We start from the raw sequence: 20971 nt of genomic DNA, 5'->3' as shown, positions 1-20971 counted from the left end.
TCATTTCGTCCATAATTTAAAGTCCTACTTGCTCTTAAATTTTTGTCCACAAATTAAAGCCCTATTCTGCTTTTTGTACTTTTTTACTCTTCTTTTTTTCTTATATTTAATACCTTTTGCCACTAATGGACCCACCTTAAAACACCATTATCATTTTTATATTATATATTTACTATACTTTATCCCTAGTGGACCCACTCACAACACATTTATCACTTTAGTCAACTACCATTGTATTTCATCCACATCACATTTTTCAACTTTCTTAGTTTCCGTGCTCACACCAAAGTAGGGCTTTAAATTGTGGAGTGTCTCATTTCTATTATATAAAATAGAAAATGAGACACTACTAATGGGGCGGAGGGAGTACTATCTATTTAATCTTAAAATTATATTTATTTTAGTTCTAAAGTATAAAATAAAATATACTTAATTTAATATTTAATTTATAAGTCCCGCCTCAGGACATCCGCTCTGAAATTTTTACGAATTATTTTGGAAATGATAGCAGTATTTCTTAAAGTTCTGCGACAATTTTCGTCATCAGAATTATATGGACGGGTCGGGTTTAAACCATGTACAACATGAACCGGGTACGAATTTGGATTCGAAGTCGACTCCCGAAAATAGAAGCGTGACCCGTTTCCTTCTCTCTCTAGACTGAAGCAGAAGAGAAGCTGAGGAAGACGATGGAAATCTTCCTGCTTTCCAATTGATCCATCAAATATTAGTATTTAGCAGAAAAATTTCACGAGTAATCAAGAACTAGCTGGAACAATTCTGAAACAAGAGGATATTCAAGATGAGGAAGCGAGATTTAGCAATTCTGATGCTCTCGGCTTTCGCCATTTTCTTCTCTCTCCAGGTATGCTTGCAATTAATTGTTCAAACCCTTCGTAAAAACCTAGCAGCATGCTAGTTTGACTCAATTTCCATCGAGTTGGTTAGTGGGTAACCCATTATTGGTCGATAAATGTAGCACGAGGGTGATTTCTCGTTCAAAGAGGCGTGGTTCCATCTCTCCGATGAGTATCCGATAAAGTACGAGGGCGACCGCCTCCCGCCGCCGATTGTCGCCGATCTGAACGGCGACGGGAAGAAGGAGGTTCTTATAGCCACGCACGATGCAAAAATTCAGGTATTATTTAGTGTTGATTTTCGTGGATTGAGAACTCTACTCGAGCTTGTGCACATGTTTCTGATGGTTAACGCCAATGAGAATATGAGATCGTTCTTATTAATGATAATGACTAGCTGCTAGACTTAAATCTGTTTTGGAATTTGCAAGTAACAGCTATCCACCATGATGCATTGCTAAACAAACCAGCTTTTGTTAATATCAGAAAAGGGGCAAAACTCATAAGAACACCACCCTTATTTGGCTTGTTAAAAGCTAATTTACGTCACTTTTGAGAATTAACTGTATGAGTGTATGTTGATTATGCAATTAGGTTTTGGAACCTCATTCAAGACGTGTGGATGAAGGGTTTAGTGAAGCACGAGTGCTGGCAGAGGTCTCTCTTTTGCCTGACAAACTCCGCATAGCTACAGGGAGGCGTGCTGTGGCAATGGCTACTGGAGTTATTGAAAAAACCTACAATAAAAGGGAAGCACGAAAGCAGGTGTTAGTTGTTGTGACATCCGGGTGGTCTGTTATGTGCTTCGACCACAACCTCAAGAAGTTGTGGGAAGTAAATCTGCAGGTGCATTAGAAGATTTACATTGCTCTTATGAGGGATAACCATCTATATCGCATATTAATTCTATGAAATTTTGCTTCCTTTTGTGCACTGTTCCTTTTTTTAATTATTTTTCTTTGACAGAAGGATTTTCCCCATAATGCTCATCATAGGGAGATTGCTATCTCGGTTAGTAATTATACATTGAGGCATGGAGATGCTGGCTTGGTGATTGTTGGTGGGAGAATGGAGATGCAGCCTCATGTATGTTTCTTATTATTTAAATCATTTATGCATAGAGTTCTAATTGAAATTCATTTTACCCTGCCGGAATTTGAAAGTTTTCTACATAATGTTTTTCAGCATATGTAGTTTACATTAAGCCTAAATTGTATGCGGACAACTGTAAAAGTTACATAGATAGTCCTGGAATTTTTGAAGTTATGTATGAGGGCATTCAGGCTGCTTATTTATAGAAAGGTTTACTGATCTTAATTACAGTCGTCGTTTGTTAATTCTTCCAATTGATGAAGTAAATTTAGTATGTTCTAGTTGGTCTTTTAATCAGTGTTGAAATTTTCCTGGTTCTTTTAGTTCTTATTATGATTGAGTTTCCTTAATCACTACAATGTCTTTTGTTTATTGAAAAATTCTACTATTACTCCTCTTTGATTTGAATTTCTGAGATTGTGTAAACATTTTTCCATTTTAGGGTGTTTTATGATTGTTTGGTTCTAGGGCACTACTATCTCTTTGTTTGATGCTTTATTCTAAATCTCTAATTGCTTTTATTTCTATTTGTTTACTTTTAAAACCCAGATGCATTTTGATCCTTTTGAGGAGATTGAGTTGGCTGAGAAAAAAGCTGAAGAGCACAGAAGAAGTGCTACTGAAAAGGATGTAAGAACAGTCATGATGTTGATACTGACGAAATTTTATTTTTTTCATTTTGTTTAATGGATGAAACCCTCTCCCCCCCCCCCCCCCCCCAAAAAAAATTGATATAACTGGAGGAGTTAAAATTATCTGTATGTTTTGTGTAAGTACTCCAACATTAGTTGCCTGTCAATATGCATATTTTATTGCTAATCAGTTGATTACTTTCCATGGATTATGTATTCATGCTCTTTGTGTTTCTTTCAGGAGTCTGAGAATGCAGGGACAGTAGATTTACGACACTTTGCTTTTTATGCATTTGCTGGACGGAGTGGTGAACTGCGGTGGACCAGGAAAAAAGAGGTCACTATTTAAATTTACCAATATACATTCTTTCGATGGATCAATTCAGTTTCAAATACAAAATTTATGTGATTCATTTAGACTAAGAGTAACTGGGATCATATTATCTTCTCATATGAATAGCAAAATCAACTATAAAGCACTCTCTTTTTTCCCTCCCACCTTCAATTTGTAATGTGTCTTCAAGTTGATTTTGAATTTCCTATCTTGCAGAACATTGATGCTCAAACATCTGATGCATCACAATTGATTCCACAGCACAACTACAAACTCGACGTCCATGCTTTAAATACTCGTCATCCTGGAGAGGTAAGCTACTAAGTAAAATTTGACTAAGATGCTCTTTGGAAAGAAACATTAATATTTACTTATCTTGATTCTTTTGGGGGGGGGGGGTTGGGGATGGCAGGGAAAGCAGATGAAAATGTCTCTCGATAAGTTGCCATGAAATAATAATGTGCTGTCTTGATAAACCATTTCCTGACAAATATGCTCATATGTTTTGTCTGTTTTGTAGTGGACTGCACCAACCTTGTGTACTCTTTCATGCATGTGTGGTATGAAGTCAATAGTTTGAAATATCAATAGTTAGGGATATAGAAAGACGAGAAGGGGAACGAGTTAAAGCAATTCTATTTTCGGTGTTTTTTTCAAGTAAAATGGATATTATTTTCAAAGAGCACTTATCATATGCATTAATCTTGGGAGATGAAAATGCACTTCATCAAGTTTCCATAATTTTACGACGGAATGCAGGATGAGTGCTACATTTGGACTTGAAATGATATGTAATTTTGGTTTTTTTGTTGGATATTAATACTAGTAATTACCAAGATTGAAGGCATTAAAGGTTATGTCCAATTTTTTCTCTGTTTATGCACTTCTATTTATTTGGTATTGTTGTTTGTAATTGTGATATGAGAAGTGCAGGAAAAGTTTCACTCTACAAATTCACTTTCTTGTAATGCTCATTTCAATTACTTGGTCCAATTATTCAGATCTTGCATGTGTGGCCTGTATAAGAGAAATGTTGTTATTGTCTGTAAGATATTCTTTCCACTCCATTGGCATAATCGATGAATAAGTTATTTAGTTGTTCTCTGCTGTAGTTTGAATGCAGGGAGTTTAGAGAATCCATTCTAGGGGTCATGCCACATCATTGGGTAAGTTGGGACCTTTTGTTCTTTCTCATCCCCAATGCAGAATCTATAATTTGATATAAAGCCCATTCATGATCCAGACAACTTTGAATTGTATCTTATCAGGAACGCCGGGAGGACACTTTGCTAAAGCTGGCACATTTCAGGCGTCACAAGAGGAAAACACTGAAGAAATTACCTGGCAAGGCAACTAACTACCCTTTGCACAAGCCTGAAGAAAAGCAATCTCCTGGAAAGGATGTGACAAAAAAGATCTCCAATGTCATTGACAAGACAGTTAACATGGCTAAATCAGCAAAAACAAAAAAAGTGAGGTTTCAATATTTCTCTCAGTATTTAATTTTCTTTTTCTTCTCGTTTACCCTCTGATAACAGTAAGATGCTTGTAAGATGTAGAGTACACTGTGTTCTTGAGATACTTCACCTGTAATTAATGCATCTTGCATAGTGTTATATTCATTTCGAAGTTAAAGGTTTTGTAAATCCAAATTATAGTAGATTTTGAGGATGTTGGCAATGATTAATTAGTTGCTAGCAAAGAGTTTTGGTTGTAATGGGTTAGACATGGAATACTATGCATTCCCGTGAATGTGCACAGTTGTAGTTGCTGATAATCATTTTTATGTTACATTGGCTTTTTGACAGTACTTATTTCTGTTTTCTGATCACTTCCTTGATTTGCCTCTGCAGAATATGCCTTATATACCTACCATAACAAATTACACTCAGTTGTGGTGGGTACCTAATGTTGTTGTTGCTCATGAAAAGGAGGGGATTGAAGCTGTTCATCTGGCATCTGGGCGCACACTATGTAAGGTGAAAATCAGCGGGAAAGAAAGATTGATTCTTAGGTTTCAATAACATCTCATAATACGGATACATACATGAGTACAAAATCATGGAAATTAGAGTTTTTGTGAGCTAAGTATTCTATTGAAGCCTTTTATCTATGGTTGGGTGACATCATTTTTTGGGGGCATATATTGATGTTTAACGTCTACATAAGAAACTAAAATCATTGGCCATATATCGAGTGATTTTGCTGTGATTCAATTTTCTGGATAGACATGACTTAGCTTGAGTTCGATTTGTGTGCTTTTTCTGTCTTTGTACCTTATGACTCCATGTATTGAATTGATTTTGAAATCAGCTGCATCTTCAAGAAGGTGGACTTCATGCTGATATTAATGGAGATGGTGTCCTAGACCATGTTCAGGTGATCTTTTCTCCCCAATTTTCATGGTTTATTTATTTATTTATTAATTCTTAATATTAATGTTTTTATTAAACGAGCACGGACATTTCGAGTGTATCATGAGTTTTCTCTAGCCAGAATGTATTTTGTAGTTATGTAAAGAATTGCATTTGTGTGTGTGACCCCTCCCCCACCCACCGAATGAAAAAATGAAAGAAAATAAAATCATAATCTAAATTTAGCTTGAATAAATGGACTTTGTTTTTAATGATAGTACATAATCTTTCATTTGATATTTAGTAGGAAAATAGTTGTTAAATCTATCTTTTGCCTTCTTTTACCCTAAGGGTGCATTTACTTTGATGGAAAAGAAGAGAAAAAGTATATTTTCACACATTTTCCACCATTTTCACATGTTTACTATGGTGGAAAATTTTCTTCGGGCAGGGTGGAATATTTTCTGCGGAAGTTCCTTTTCACTCATTTTCTCTCTAATGTTGGATAATATTATCCTAGGGTAGGGCTGTGAAAATATTTTCCAACATTTTCATCTTTTCATCTTTAGTAAACATATGATAAAGAAAAGGAGAAAAAAATAATATTTTCTCATATTTTCTTATCCGCTCTTTTCCAATGAAAATTTTACAACCAAAGTAAAGCACCCTAAATAGTAAAGAGTTTAGCTTTGTAAGTGGTATTAATTAGGAATGCACTGTAACTAAAAAATCTCATATATCTGCCCTACTTTAGAAACCCATATATATTGAAACAGCTAAATTCAGTTGGTCTGTATTACTCCTAGTTGTAAGTTGTTCAACATTCCAGCTCTAGTTGAGGGTGGTTCCTAATTCTTTTTCGTGATGGCAAAAGGGAGAAAGCAAACTAACAGGGATTTTGTGATTACTAGTGCATTAAAATAGAGTTTAGACTAATCAAGGTGGTTTCGTCATGTTATTGATGACACTTTCTGTGCTTTCTCATCCATAAGGTGGTTGGGGCAAATGGTGCTGAGCAGACTGTTGTGAGTGGGTCCATTGAAGTGCTGCGTCCCTGTTGGGCTGTTGCTACATCAGGCGTTCCAGTTCGGGAACAACTTTTCAATGCCTCTATATGTCATCACGCTCCTTTTAATCTATTCCAACATGGGGAGTTCTCCAGAGGTTTTGGTCGACATGCAGATTTGAGTTCTTTGGAGGTTGCAGCACCCATTCTGATCCCAACAAATGATGGCCACAAGCATCGTAAGGGAAGCCATGGTGATGTTATCTTCTTAACAAATCGAGGCGAGGTATGCTGTGGTGTCCCTATGTACTTAATTCTCCTTTTGACATACATGCCCCCCGTAAATGAAGTTTCTGTTCATCTACTCAACAATTCTATGGTCGTAGAAGTTTGAAATCTCAAATTGACCTGCTCTATTTCTACCAAATATGCAAGAAACTTTCCAAGTGTACTCGGATTGAAGATGTATTGCATTTGTTTCAGGTTACATCGTACTCTCCAGGCTCACACGGACATGATGCTGTCTGGAATTGGCAACTCCTGACAGGCGCTACATGGTCAAACCTTCCATCTCCATCTGGGATGACAGAATCTACTGTCATCCCCACGCTAAAGCCATTTCCACTACGCGAACATGACAGCCAAGAATTGATTCTTGCAGCAGGGGATCAAGAAGCTGTTGTGCTCTCTCCTGGAGGAGCTTTGTTGACATCTGTGGATCTCCCTGCACCTCCTACACACTCTTTGGTTTGCGATGATTTCTCGAACGACGGGTTGACAGATCTCATTCTCGTCACCTCTAGTGGGGTGTATGGTTTTGTCCAGACGAGACAACCGGGCGCCTTATTCTTCAGCACGCTTGTGGGCTGCCTTATCATCGTGATGGGAGTGCTATTTGTCTCCCAATACTTAAATTCTGGCAAGGGAAAGCCTCGTCTGTCCTCACAGCAACTCTAGCAAACCTCACTAACAATACAGAAGATGGGTTTTCCAGGTTCCCTGCGACAAGGTACGAAGATATGATCATTAGTGCGCAAACGAGACGCATCATGGTAGCTGTCAAGACACGACTATAGGAGAACGAAAGAGATGCCGGTGTTCAGATATGGTATTCTTCGCCTGGTGAGCTTTTCCATAATTGCCCATGAACGATACAAAGATTGATATCTATGTATAAATCTGTTTTTGGAGTTTAGATGGGTCTGCAACAGTGATGCACGCTGTTGTTCAGGTAACTTTGAATCACATTTTTGAGGCAATTACTTACTAATTAATGACAGTACCTTTAATCATCAATCTCTATTGTTATGCACTTCTTCTTTGGCATTTAGTTTATAATTTTGTAGTTGAATTTAAAGTTTTTTTTTTAAGTTCAATTTTAAAAGTGAGGTCATTAATTGTACTCGTATTTTTCATTGTAATCATTATGATCAAAGCTGCGAGTGTCTTTCACTTGTCATTTTGGATCAGTCTCTCTCTCTCTCTCTCTATATATATATAGATATATATGTGTGTGTGTGTGTGTGTGTGTGTGTGTGTGTGTGTTTTAGCTCTTTGGGTCTCACATGCAATCAATGTTTCTGGCGTGATCTATTTGTTTTGTGGGGAAAATACATTTGGAGTTTATGAAAATGATCTTTCAATATGGGATGGCCACTTTGATTGGTAGGGCATTTCATCATCACTCTGGAAATACTTAACATCTCAAATATACTCTCATCATGCATTATTCTGCCACACTATACATTTCATGTATCCATATATGAAAATTATTCACCAAACTTAATTTTTATTTTTTATTGGTCATGATCATTGTTTTGTACAAAATACTTGCAGGCTACAATAATCAATCTAAAGCTAGCCTAGCTCAAATGATTTTAGCAACCAAATCTCTTACGTTTTCTACTGCAAAATTAGTATGATATTTCATATTCTATTATACTCCAACTAATGTATATTGATATAATATTATATAACCAATAAATAAAACATTATTTTACAGAGAAACAAATCACTTAGAAAACCAAGAAGATTAGATAATGACTACCTTTGTACACTGATACGAATAATACGTTTATATAAATTAGCTAAGAGAATAGCGAAAGACGAAGACAGATTTGGCTGAACTTATAAGCTCTTTAAAATAGTTTATAAGTTATTTAAGAATTAATAAATTATAAGCTGTAATTAAGTTCTAAGAGCTCTAAAACACAAGTTCCTCTACCCCAATTTATTTTCTCATTTTTTTATATAAGCAACACTCATTTTACAAAAATAATTCAATTATAATTTTTATTTTCATTACATATCATTTTAATTATATCTCTTTTTGATTTTTTTTTTGTAACAATTTTTTTTTCTCTCTAACTAAAAATTATCTTTCTAGCTTATAAGTTTAATTATCCAAACAATTTGACAACTTATAAGATCTTAAGAAACTTTATTTTATAAGCTCTCTTGAAACATCTTATAAGTTCAAGAGCTTATAAGCTTTTTAAAATAATCTTAGCCAAACACCTTCTAAACTAGATAGAAAAAATTTAATAATAATGTTATTTGGACAAAATATATTCGGACAAAAAATAGTTAAATATATTCAAAAATCAATTTATTTAAAAAAGGGTTAAGTACCAAATTTCCCCCGTCGTTGGCGTCCCTATCTCTTATAGGACCCTATACTCACGGTCAGAGCTGTTTACTACCTCAACGTGGCAAAACGATACCCAATACTCCCGCACTACTTAACGGAGCTTAACACCGTTATCTTTTTCTTTCATCTCTTTCTCGGAGGCGAGCAGGAAGCTGACACCGAAGCTGCCTTCCACCAAGGACAGGCTCACCAAGGTTGACGGCAGCGGCCGGAGGATCTGGATGCGAGCAACCTGCGTTGCCCGCGTCTTTCAGTTGATGTGAGAATTAGGGCACAAATCCGACGGCAAGATGATCGAGTGGCTGCTGCAGCAGGCGGAGCCGGCTGTGGTCGCCACCTCCGGCACCATCCCCGCGAATTTCACCTCTCTCAACATCTCCGTCCGGAGCTCCAGTTCGTCGCTCTCCGCATCGTCGCATTTAGAGCTGTCAACATTAATCTGGCCCGATGGGCCGGCCCAACCCGCCCGGATTTAAGGTTGGTTGAGCTCGATAAAATAGAGGCCTGAAAAAATTGGGCCTAAAAAGCCCGCCCAGACAGCCCGTTGGGCCGACTGGGCTTTGGGGCTAAAAAGCTCAGGATTTTTGGGCTTTTTGGCCCGCCCGATTTTTTTTAATTACTAACTTATAATATTTACTTTTATAATTATATATTTTGAAATTTAAAGTAAAAAAGAATTAAAAATAGATTTATGTTCAAATTTTACTTTTATGTTAACTCATTAATTGAAAAATTTTAGCTTCTTAATTAAATATAAAAAATATTATATCTTGAATTAAATGCTTGGTATAAATTATATATATATATATATATATATATATATATATATATTCATATTTCATTCATTTAAATTATTTATTTCTATGAACTCTCTTTCATGATATAATGAGGAATAAGTACAATTCTATTAATTTTGAGTTTGCTTAATATATTTACTATTAAGACTTTAAATTTGTTTAAATACTTTAAAGTGTTATTTTATAAACTATCTATTATAGGATTTTTCATTTCTTTTTTGTTGTATTTTAACTTACAATAGCATGATTTAATATTTTTATTTTACCTTTAATTATATTTGTGAATTGATGATTTGATTTGATGTTAATTGATTTAATTTTTTTTTTATCATTTTATAACAAAAAAATAGGAATTTAAGAGAAAAAAATTATTGAGCTGGTTTGCCCGGTGGCCCAATAGGGGTCGGGTTGGGCTTGCTATTTTGAGGCCCGATCATATTTCAGGCCGACCCGACCCGACCCGGTATAATTCAAAAGCCCAGTTGGTTGGGCTGGGTTGGCCCGACCCGGCCCATTTGACAGCTCTAGTCGCATTTCAGGAGCCTTGGCTACTTCGGCCAGGGTTTTGCGGCGGCGCGATGCATCGTGCCAAGCAAGAGCTCCACGAGTCGGAGGCGACGGTGGAGAGGCGGCGGGCGGAGGGAGATATAGCCGGAAACTACATGCTGCAGTCGAGTTTGAGTTCGATTTCGGCGTCGCATGGGGTATTTAGTCCCGTTTAAGTGGTTCGATTTTCACCTTAATTTTAAAAAAATAGACGGTGTTAAGCTCCGTTAAGTAGCGGGGGGAAGGGGGTATTTGGTCTCGTTTTGCCACATTGAGTTAGTAAACAACTCTGACCCTGAGTATAGGGTCCTATAGGTGATCAGGGATGCCAACGATGGGAGAGAATTTGGTACTAAACCCTTCAAAAAATTACTGTAAAATATAAAAAGATTCAGTTAATTTTATTGTTTTATCCATACTGTAAATTTTTGGGTTAATTGCATATAATATCACGAACTTTGCCCGAAATTCATTTTCCCCACGATGTTTAAAAATTCTACTCCCTTCGTCCCAAACGAAATGTCATGTTTTCCTTTTTAGGCTGTCCCAAACGAAATGTCATGTTTCCTTTTTTGGCAATACACTTTCTCTCTATACTTAATATTTAAATAATTTTCACCAACCCACTTTATCTACTTTAATTATACACATTTCTTAATCTCCGTGCCGAAAAGAAATACTCCATCCGTCCCTGAAATAAGTTCCTCTTTTTTCATTTTGGGACGTCCCCCAAATAAGTTTCTCTTTCTTTCTTTCTATTTTTGGACAACTACCACACCACTAATAATACTTTATTTATTCTTAATTTTCACTTTTTCACCACTCCCAATACTAATTATAACACTTTTTCACCTTTTCACCACCCCCAATACTAATTATAACATATTTTTCTCCACTATCAATACACTTTACCATTTTTCTTAAAACTCGTATCGTCCCCAAAAAGGAACTTATTTTGGGGACGGAGGGAGTAGAACATTTCGTTTGGGACGGAGGGAGTATTTTTTATCAAATACTTTAACATTTGTTCAATTTCCCCATGATTCTTTTTTTCGATGACCGAAAAAATGACATAGCAATGATATGGGTTTAATTTTACACGTAACATTGACGTGGAATATATATGAATTTTAAATTACACATATAATATTAAATAATAAAAATGCCCTAATTTCTTTTAATTGCTCCTTTTTTTCAGGCAAAAGAAAATTAACGATTGCTTTCCTTTCCAGACCAGTGTCGAAGTCATCCAAACTAGTGGCTCCGATTGTTCGCTCATATTACCTCATAATTAATCTTCGTGATTCCAGTCTTCCAAGCCAGCGCGCCGATTGTTGGCGTCGGTGCGTCGCCCATTGGTGGTGCTGGTGGGCAATACTCTGGTGGGGCAATACGTTGATTGCTGGCCGGGGCTTCGCCGGACAATACGTTGATTAATTGTTGGCCGTGTGACAGAACCGCATATTTGGGTGATTTTAATCAAAGTCGTCGATTCCCACTATGGCTTCCAGGTCAGGCGGCAATTGCGTGTTCTCAATTTTTTTGTGTTCAACCATTCCATTGCATGTTCTGAATTTTTTATATATTTTTTAATTTGTGATTGCAATGACATGTTTGGAATATATATATATATATGCATCATGGTGGTAAATTCGTGAAATTAAAAGGAGAAAGAAGAAGAAGAGGGAAAATGGTGTACAACGCGAGGAGAGAGGAAATGAGGAAGAAGAAAATTATTAATGGCGCAATAATACTAAAACAGGAGTAAGAATATCAGGGACGCTGCTTTTACTTTAGGAACTAGGGTTTCAATGTTTAAATTGAAACACAATGTTTAATTTACCTGAATGGCGTGTGCCAGCGAGCCACATCAGCACCACGTCGATTCCGATTTGAGGAGAAAAAAAAATTGTGGGGAAATTGAACAAATGTTAAAGTATTTGATAAAAAATGAAATTTTTAAAGATCGTGGAGAAAATGAATTTCAGACAAAGTTCGTGATATTATATGCAATTAACCCTAATTTTTTTGTAACTTTTTAATTTTCATTATTTTTGTAAGTAACAAAATTACAAAAAACATTATAATAATTAAAAATATAGTATTAAAAATTACAAAAAAAATTACAATATGAAGAGAACAATAAAATTAACCAAATCATTTTACAATTTAAACAAAAAAAAAATGAAATAAATCAAAATTTTAAAAAATTTACCTCTTTTATCCGAATATATTTTATCCATATAATAATACTCAAAATTTAATCCTACAAGATAAGTACGCCATAATCTAACATGAATTATTATGTTTGCCACGCAATCTTAGTGGGCACCGACATGATTTAAATGTCAGCCTCCAAATGTCTGATACCCTGCAATAAATAAATACAAACCCTAATTGTACTTGCCTCTCTCTCCTCTCAGCAGAAATGGGGCTTTCACGAGTTACATAAATTAATTATGAATGTATGATGCTACATAATAGCAGACACATCCATGTTCATCTCTCCCTCTCCCTCTCCGGCTAATCTAATTCAACAACTCACAGTGTGGATCATTTTTTCCAATAAATTTATGCCCTCACATTCTATCATCCACAAACTAGTTTAATATTGATTTATTTAATATATTTTTTAAAATAAACATATAATTTAATTATTTTATTGTATTGTATATATTTTACCTTTTTTTGTATTTATTTTATTTTATTTAAAATAAAAAGTTACAAAAAATTATAAAAAATAACTACAATGTAGATAATACAACAAAATAACTAAATCTTATCTCTATTTTTAAAAATAAATTGAATAATTTTATTTATTTAACTAACTTGTGGGTAGCCACATAGCATCACTCATTTATTTTGCCTCCACATACAAATTTATTATGTAGAGCGAGATTGCTGATTGCCCCGTCTGATCCACATCTTAAAATATATTATGAATTATTTTAAATTAAAAGGAAGAATTCTATATATTGAGTTTACAATACGGCTTTTAAAATATTGGCACAAAAGAAGAATGACATATATTTTTTTGGGGTTTATATTAACCGAAATTAGAGCTGATGTGCTTGTCAAAAATATACATCTATATTAGGCAGTCGATCACTTTGAAAACGAATGTCCCAAATTAATTTGTAAATCGCACAATTATGCACGTATATTTACCTTTTCTAGCAAACATGCCAACTTTAAAATATACCTTAACTTTGTCTATTGTGTATCTTAATTACCAATCACACAAATTGACTAAATGTTATTTTTTATTTCTTAAAGATATAAGATACGTGTATTACAAATTAAATTAAATATCCAAATAAATATAAATACAATCCACACCACTAATAAAAATTGAAAAAGAGAGTTTTTAACGCCTTAAATTTGCCATTTGAACTAGGCATCCTTGACTGCGCACTAATCGGAAAGATCAAGATTTGACACTATTAGGATTTGTGTGCCAATATTTAAAAATTAACCAGGTTGTAAACTGAAAACAAGTAGAAGTGGTGATAAAAAATGACACACACACACACGCTACATACATGAACATGAATACCCAATCATATCTTGGTTAGTTGATCTGTTTTGCTATAGATTTATAGCTCGTTTGGTTTTCAGTAAAGGATTATGTAGGATATATAATTTGTAATCAGAATATTTAGCGTGGATAATCACAGATTATTAATACTGAGTTGGTGTTTGCTATCATGGCTAAATACATAATATCATGGTTTAAGTTAATCCTAAGGGGGATGTGGTATTATTAATCCTAAGAAATCTGGATTAATAATATTGGATCGTAGGATTAAACTGGGCCATCCGCATTATTACTAAATAATATCAAACGCTAGACTGATCTGTACTAAATTAGCTAATACAGTGTATTAGCCAATATCAAATACGCCCTTAGGAGTTAAATTGTAGTATTTATTTTTCACCAAAAAAAGTTGAGAGAATCCTAAACAATTTAAAAGAATATATAGAAAGTAGAAGAATGAGAATACATCCAATTAGGGCTTATTGTTCTACTCCTTGGGAGCAAAACAATGCTAAAGGAATCCTATTAGTGATTAAATTCGAAACCCACCAATCAAATGGGTGATTAGACAATCAACATAAGATTTAGGGTTGCTAATCAATGATTTTACTGTTTTAATATTCCAAAGCAATACATACCTTTTAATTAATCAATAGTTGGAGCAATGTTGCACAAATAGGACAAAAGCAGAAAGCATAAACACACATATCTTATGGTAGCCATTTTAACGACACACGGAATTCGGTATACTTTATCATACTTTTTAATGAAAGAAATATTAATTTAATAAACGAGGCCCTTATCAGTGAATGTGTAGTGATTTTTAAGCAAACACAACTCCTGAGTCATGATTCAGAAATCTATATAGTATTAACACTTATTATTATTATACAAGTATGCATTCTACAAAATTTTAATGTATTTATTGTACCAAGGAAATAGACAAAATTACTCTTTTTACCCTTAATCAACTATCATATAAAAAATTATATTGAGAATAATAATAACATAAAATATTTAATATTATTATAAAATTTTAGAATAAGATGAGTTAGTTGGAAATGGATGAAGCATTTTGGATGTGTTAATTAGTTGTAGGTTGGTGATGGAATAAAATAAGATTGAAGTAGATAAGATTTTACAAGCAGAAAGAGTGACACGCAAAAACATGAATATTATAGTTATTGTATAGTAATGTTGACCAAGTCGATGTTTTGGATTTGAAGAAGAAGAATACGAGGTGGCCTTTTTGGGTTTTGTTGCTCGAGGAAAATGTTTGGGATACGAAAAAAGCTGAAAAACATTCATAGTCTTAATTGGTTTTTCTTTTCTTTTCTTGCAATATATATAAATAAATAAATTTTCATTCAATTCAATTTTGAGAAAGTAGCTTTGTACGAAAGGCTTTTTCCTGTACATTGGGAAAGCCAATTTTGTATTTATTTTTGGTTGACATGATATGTTTAATCTTCTTTCGGCTGCATGTTACCACCCTAGGGGGACTAACATTCATGCAATGTCTCTTCACACATATATTTCAAATCTTCCAAGATATCCAATTCTATTTTATTTCTTCAATTCAGAATTAACTCAAATGTAGAAATTCAGCTAATAAGTGCTCTTTTTTTTATTATTATTAGGAGAAGATCACATACAACTAACTAAATTTCTAGCAACGAGAAATAACCTTCTAGCTAATAGGAGTATATACATACATTTAATGCAATTTCCTCGCTTAAATTTTCCTCCCATAATCATAATTACCAGAAATTTATAGGTTATGTAAATCATACTAGTATTTTTTTGGTTTTCAAAACTATATCCGGATTCGTTTATAGGGTTAATGGCTGTTTTAACTTTTCTAGAAATTAATCAATTGTGCACTGATTTCACACACACACACACAAAGTAAAGAAAAAAGAGTAATGCTAAACAGCCACATTGTGGCTACCCACAATTTACCTAAGTACAAAATAATTTAATTTATTTAACTTATTTTTTAAAATAAAAATCAGATTTAGTTATTTTATCATATTCTCTACATTATAGTTATTTTTTTGCAATTTTTTGGTAACTTTTTTATTTTTATTAAAAAATTAATTAAAAATAAAAAATGCAAAAAAAATTTAAAAAAATAAATACAATGTAGAGAATATAATAAAATAACTAAATCCTATTTTTATTTAAAAAATAAATTAAATAAATCAAGATTTTCCTTATTATACTAGTGTGTGGGTGGCCACAATGTGGCTGCATAGATTTATTAAAGAAAAAAAGGTTCATCACGTTCAAATCACCATCAGTGTCAGATGCTTGTGACAGTAAATTTCTAGTATAATACTATAGTAATAAATTTGCAACTTAAGGTGTTGAAGCCTAAATGGTTATATTTATTTGTAAAATTTAATTCATCAATTTGAGTTGTTAATGAACCATCTAGTCACATTGTCATCTCTCAAATCAAGACTAATTTTCTTGATCGAGGTCGGTATACTCACATGCTAAATGGTTATATTTATTAGAGTATCTCCAATGCATTGGCTCTAATGCTATGTTTACTCACAAGTCACAACCCTATACAACCGGTCATAGAATAGGACAAAAAATTTAACTAGAAAAAAAAAGGATAAAATATTGCATACTACACCAACCGATTGTGTAGAATTTCGGCAGACCAACTTCTGACACGACATTTTCAATGCATTGGCCCTATTTTTTAATTTTTTTTAATCAATTTTTTTTTTCTCGCGACCATCGTCAAAATTATACATATAGGTAAACACAAATATGCATGACACTTGATATAAATATGCATGGGAAAGTATCAATATGTGACCCATCTGAAAAAGTATGATCCGTCAAGTGACCAGCAGCGAGAGCTATCTGACGGTGTCGCATAGTACTGTGTATGTAGTTCAACACGAATATGCATAAAGAAAAACATAAATATGTATGACCTTACACACAAATATGCATAGCATTATTCGACAACGAGAGACACCAAAGAGTACTTTCCCATGCCTATTTCTATTCAACATTATGCATATTTGGGTTTATGTTTATGCATATTGGTGTTCTGCATAATTTTGACAACGACCACGAGAAAAAAATAAATTTTCGATAATTTTTTATAAAAAAAAAATATTATTTTTTTTATATTTTTCGAAATGATTATTTTACCCCTCCGTGTTTTTTAACTTGGAAGATTTTGGAAGGTCTTGAAAGGTTGCTGCCACGTGGCACACTCCTAGTAAGCCATGTGGCCACATTGTGTGGTTCAGATTTGGACCTATATGCTATGAGGGGAGTGGATACTACAGGATCTCACCCCTATATATATATATATATATATATATATATATATATATGGGCCCGCTCCAATGAGACCCCATAATTTTAGTGAGATCTAGGGCACGATCTGATGCGTTTATTTTATCAATCCTATGGCTGATATTGTATATGGAGGGTGATTTTTTTTCGCAGGGTTCGAATCCTGGAGGGAGCAGAATATTTTAAATTTTGTTATTCATCAGTATATACTGCATTGTTCATCAGTATATACGGTCCTGTTCATCAGTAAATATGTCTTATTCATCACGAATTTTTTAAATTTTATTTTTCATCAGTATATACATCTTGTTCATTACATATACGTTTTGTTCATTAGTATTATATGTCTTATTCATTATACTCATGCTACACGAAAAATAGGGGGTCTCACTGGAGCGCGCCCCTATATATATATATATATATATGAGTTAAAATAACAACTTTTTTTTATCAAATATGAACTATTTCAGCTCTTAGATCATCAAGATCTAAAGTTGATTCATCACTTTGTTGGATGAATTTATGGTTTTAGGTTCGAATACCATAGAGAGTGAAAATTTTAATTTTTGAAATTCAGACATTTGCACAACAAACATATTTTATATAGAATTTAGACATCTGCACTGCGATTGCCCAAAGATTAAATCTCATCCGTTAGATTATTAGTATAACAATAGTGTAAATTTGTTCACAGTTTATACTCTAAAGGGGCGTTTACTTTGTATGATTGATAAGATGCATGATTGAGTATATTTTTGTCCTTAAGAGTATGATTTTTCCAACCCCACTATTTCAATGGGTTAAGAAATCAAACAAAATTTGCTTAAATGATAGAAATAATCTTGGGCCTTGGGATATCCCAAAGTTTCAATCCATTAAAGTAAACAAGTGATTAACCTTACTATTTTTATAAATCAAGGCTAATCCTTCAAAGTAAATGCCTCCTAAGAGTGATTTACAACCTAATCATATATATATATATATATATATATATATATATATATATATATAAATGATCAATGGGAATGTTATCTTTCGTGAGAATGATAATTGATACAGAATAAGTCAATAAAATCTACGAATGAGCGCTTTTACTGCATGACACATTCAAAGCGATGTTCGAAAAATTTCACCATATTAATTGAATCATAGTTATTCTTGCATTACAAATAACTTATTCGTTATTCTTATTTCTCACGAAAGATGTCATTTTCATTGGATCCCATATATGTATGTATGTATATATATATATATATACATATATACACACACACACATGGATATAATGAGAATTGCATTTTTCATGTGAGTGTGAGAATAGATGCATTAATCGATGGGATGAAAATGATTATTTGTTAATATTTTATATGGTGGTTCTTATTTGAAACTCTCTCTCTCTCTCTCTCTCTCTCTCTCTCTCTATATATATATATATATATATATATGTTGGTGTTGATTTAATGTATCTTATGATTAATGTTTATTTAGAGGGAAAAAAATTACGTGGGTTCGAATCCAATAGGGAGTCGAATATCGTTATTTAACAATATATACTATTTTATTCATCACTATATACTGACTTATTCATTAGTCTCACATCTCATGAAATAAAAACACTTCTTAAAATATAAAATATAAATAATTTTTAGCCCTTAGATCATCAAGATCTACAGTTGATTCGTAACCCTGTTCGATGAATTTGTGGTCCTGAGTTCGAATCCCAAAGGTAGCAAAAATTTATTTTTCACAATTCGTAAACCTGTTGGATGAATTCATATGTGTTCTACATAAAATTCGTACATTGAAAAACGTTTTTATTTTTATTTTAAGAAGTGTTTTCACGGTAGTCATTCCTTATATATATATATGGGGCGGTTATTCAATAAACCACCCTTATTTTAAGAATTACGAACCAGAAAAAATGCATGAATTTTATGTATAACACGCATGAATAAACTTTAAAAGGCATGAATTGCGAAAAATAATTTTTTGCTACCTTTGGGATTCGAACTCAGGACCATGAATTTATCCAACAAGGTGATGAATCAACCGTAGATCTTGATGATCTAAGGGCTGAAAATGGTTCCTAATTTATCTTTTAAGAAGCGTTCTTATTTTAGTCTTCCCCTATATATATATATATATATATATATATATATATATATATATGGTGTGGTTCTAGAGAGAACTACATTATTTGTGAGAACGGGAGAACCATCAAATCTAATGCATTCACTATAAAAATTAATGTATTCGCTGTTAAAATTAATGCACTAAAAAAATTAAAAAAAAAAGATGCTCCATTCAGGATTCGAACCCAGGTTCTATATTCATCCAACATGATGATGCATCCACCGTAGATCTTGATGATCGAATGGCTGAAAATGGTTCTCCGTTCTTTTTTATTTATGGTTCTTTCTTGAACCTCTTCCTATATATATATATATATATATATATATATATATATATATATATATATATAGGGAGAGGTTCAAATAAGAACCACTAAATAAAATTAGAACGGAGAACCATTTTAAGCCATTCGATCATCAAGATCTACGGTGGATGCATCATCTTGGTGGATGAATGCAGATCCTGGGTTCGAATCCTGAAGGGAGCAAAATTTTTATTATTTTCGGATGCATTAAATTTAATAACGAATGCATTAATTTATATAGCAGATGCATTGATTTTAATGGTTCTTATGTTCTCACGATAAGTGTGGTTCTCATTATAACCACACCCTATATATATATATATATATATATATATATATATATATATATATATATAGGGTTAGTTTCTATGGAAAAGCAAAAAAAAGTAGAGAATAGAGAAGCATTGAATATGTCATGAACATATCAGTAGAAAAATAGAGAAGTAGTTGAACATGTCATGAACTTTTGGGGGTTGGGGGGTTCGATGGCTGTTTATGTTCAACGCAAATTTCCGTTAAACATGGCGCGAATCAATCTCAGCCGTTAGATTAAATAAGATCAATGGCTGAGATTGCTTCTCCTTTCTTTGCAAATATTTGCTTCTCCATAGAACTCTTTTCTCTCTCTCTCTCTCTCTCTCTCTCTCTCTCTCTATATATATATATATATATATATATATATATATATATATATATATATATATATATATATGGGAGCGCTCCAATTAGACCCCCTATTTTTAATGAGATCTTAGACACGATCTCGTGCGTTTATTTTATCAGTCCTATCGCTGATATTGTATCTAGAGGGCGAATTTTTTACTCAGGGTTCGAATCCTGGAGGCATCGAAATATTTTAAATTTCGTTATTTAATTATTAGTATATACTGTATTTTTTTCATCAATATATATTGTCTTGTTCATCAGTATATATGTCTTATTCATTACCAATATTTTAATTTTCATTATTCATCAGTATATACTGCCTTGTTCATCAGTATATATGTCTTATTCATTAAAAAATACAGGTCTCATCAGAGCGCACCCATATATATATATATATACATATATATATATATATATATATATATATATATATATATGTGAAGTTCTGGTAGTACCATATCGTTAAATAGGTATCAAGTTTGGAGACACATTTTGCCCATGAGGCACACTAAAAAACGACACGTGATAGAGCCTTTTAGTACCCAAAATGCAGAAAGGTAAAATAGCAACAACAATTTTAGGCAAAAAAAACACTCAGGTTTATCATTAAATTCTCACGGATCCCAAACTTATGTATATTTGTGTTTAATTATATGTATGTTCATGTTTAACTATATACAAAATCAAGACGACGAGCGATGAACAGCGGCAAAAGGTGTACTTAGTGAGCGC

At 33.2% G+C, this 20971-nt stretch overlaps 1 protein-coding gene across 2 annotated transcripts; it reads left to right on the top strand.

The window, feature by feature from the left end:
- The first annotated feature begins 578 nt into the window (after positions 1-578).
- On the top strand, positions 579-7571 carry LOC130986704 (uncharacterized). 2 transcript variants are annotated; one of them, XM_057910180.1, is made up of 13 exons: positions 579-865; positions 980-1138; positions 1452-1703; positions 1827-1943; positions 2499-2579; positions 2823-2918; positions 3132-3227; positions 4028-4081; positions 4184-4387; positions 4769-4894; positions 5229-5294; positions 6262-6561; positions 6759-7571. In XM_057910180.1, the coding sequence occupies exons 1-13, from the start codon at positions 803-805 to the stop codon at positions 7230-7232; spliced, it is 2088 nt and encodes a 695-aa protein (XP_057766163.1). In that variant the 5' UTR covers positions 579-802; the 3' UTR covers positions 7233-7571. The 2 variants fall into 2 exon arrangements, with proteins under 2 accessions (XP_057766163.1, XP_057766162.1); XM_057910179.1 differs by having other exon boundaries at positions 581-865; positions 1824-1943.
- The last annotated feature ends 13400 nt before the right edge of the window (positions 7572-20971 follow it).

This window comes from Salvia miltiorrhiza, chromosome 5 (assembly GCF_028751815.1).
Source record: "Salvia miltiorrhiza cultivar Shanhuang (shh) chromosome 5, IMPLAD_Smil_shh, whole genome shotgun sequence".
In the NCBI taxonomy this organism is placed as follows: domain Eukaryota; kingdom Viridiplantae; phylum Streptophyta; class Magnoliopsida; order Lamiales; family Lamiaceae; genus Salvia; species Salvia miltiorrhiza.
Note: the sequence above shows the minus strand (reverse complement) of the source record. Positions and strands in the feature narration are given on the sequence as shown.

Excerpts from the sequence above, each read along its gene's own strand:
- LOC130986704 (XM_057910179.1), top strand. The coding sequence starts at position 803 with ATGAGGAAGCGAGATTTAGCAATTCTGATGCTCTCGGCTTTCGCCATT. Across the intron at positions 4,082-4,183 it reads GGGTCATGCCACATCATTGG|GAACGCCGGGAGGACACTTT; the intron begins GTAAGTTGGGAC and ends GTATCTTATCAG. Across the intron at positions 4,895-5,228 it reads CTGGGCGCACACTATGTAAG|CTGCATCTTCAAGAAGGTGG; the intron begins GTGAAAATCAGC and ends TTTTGAAATCAG.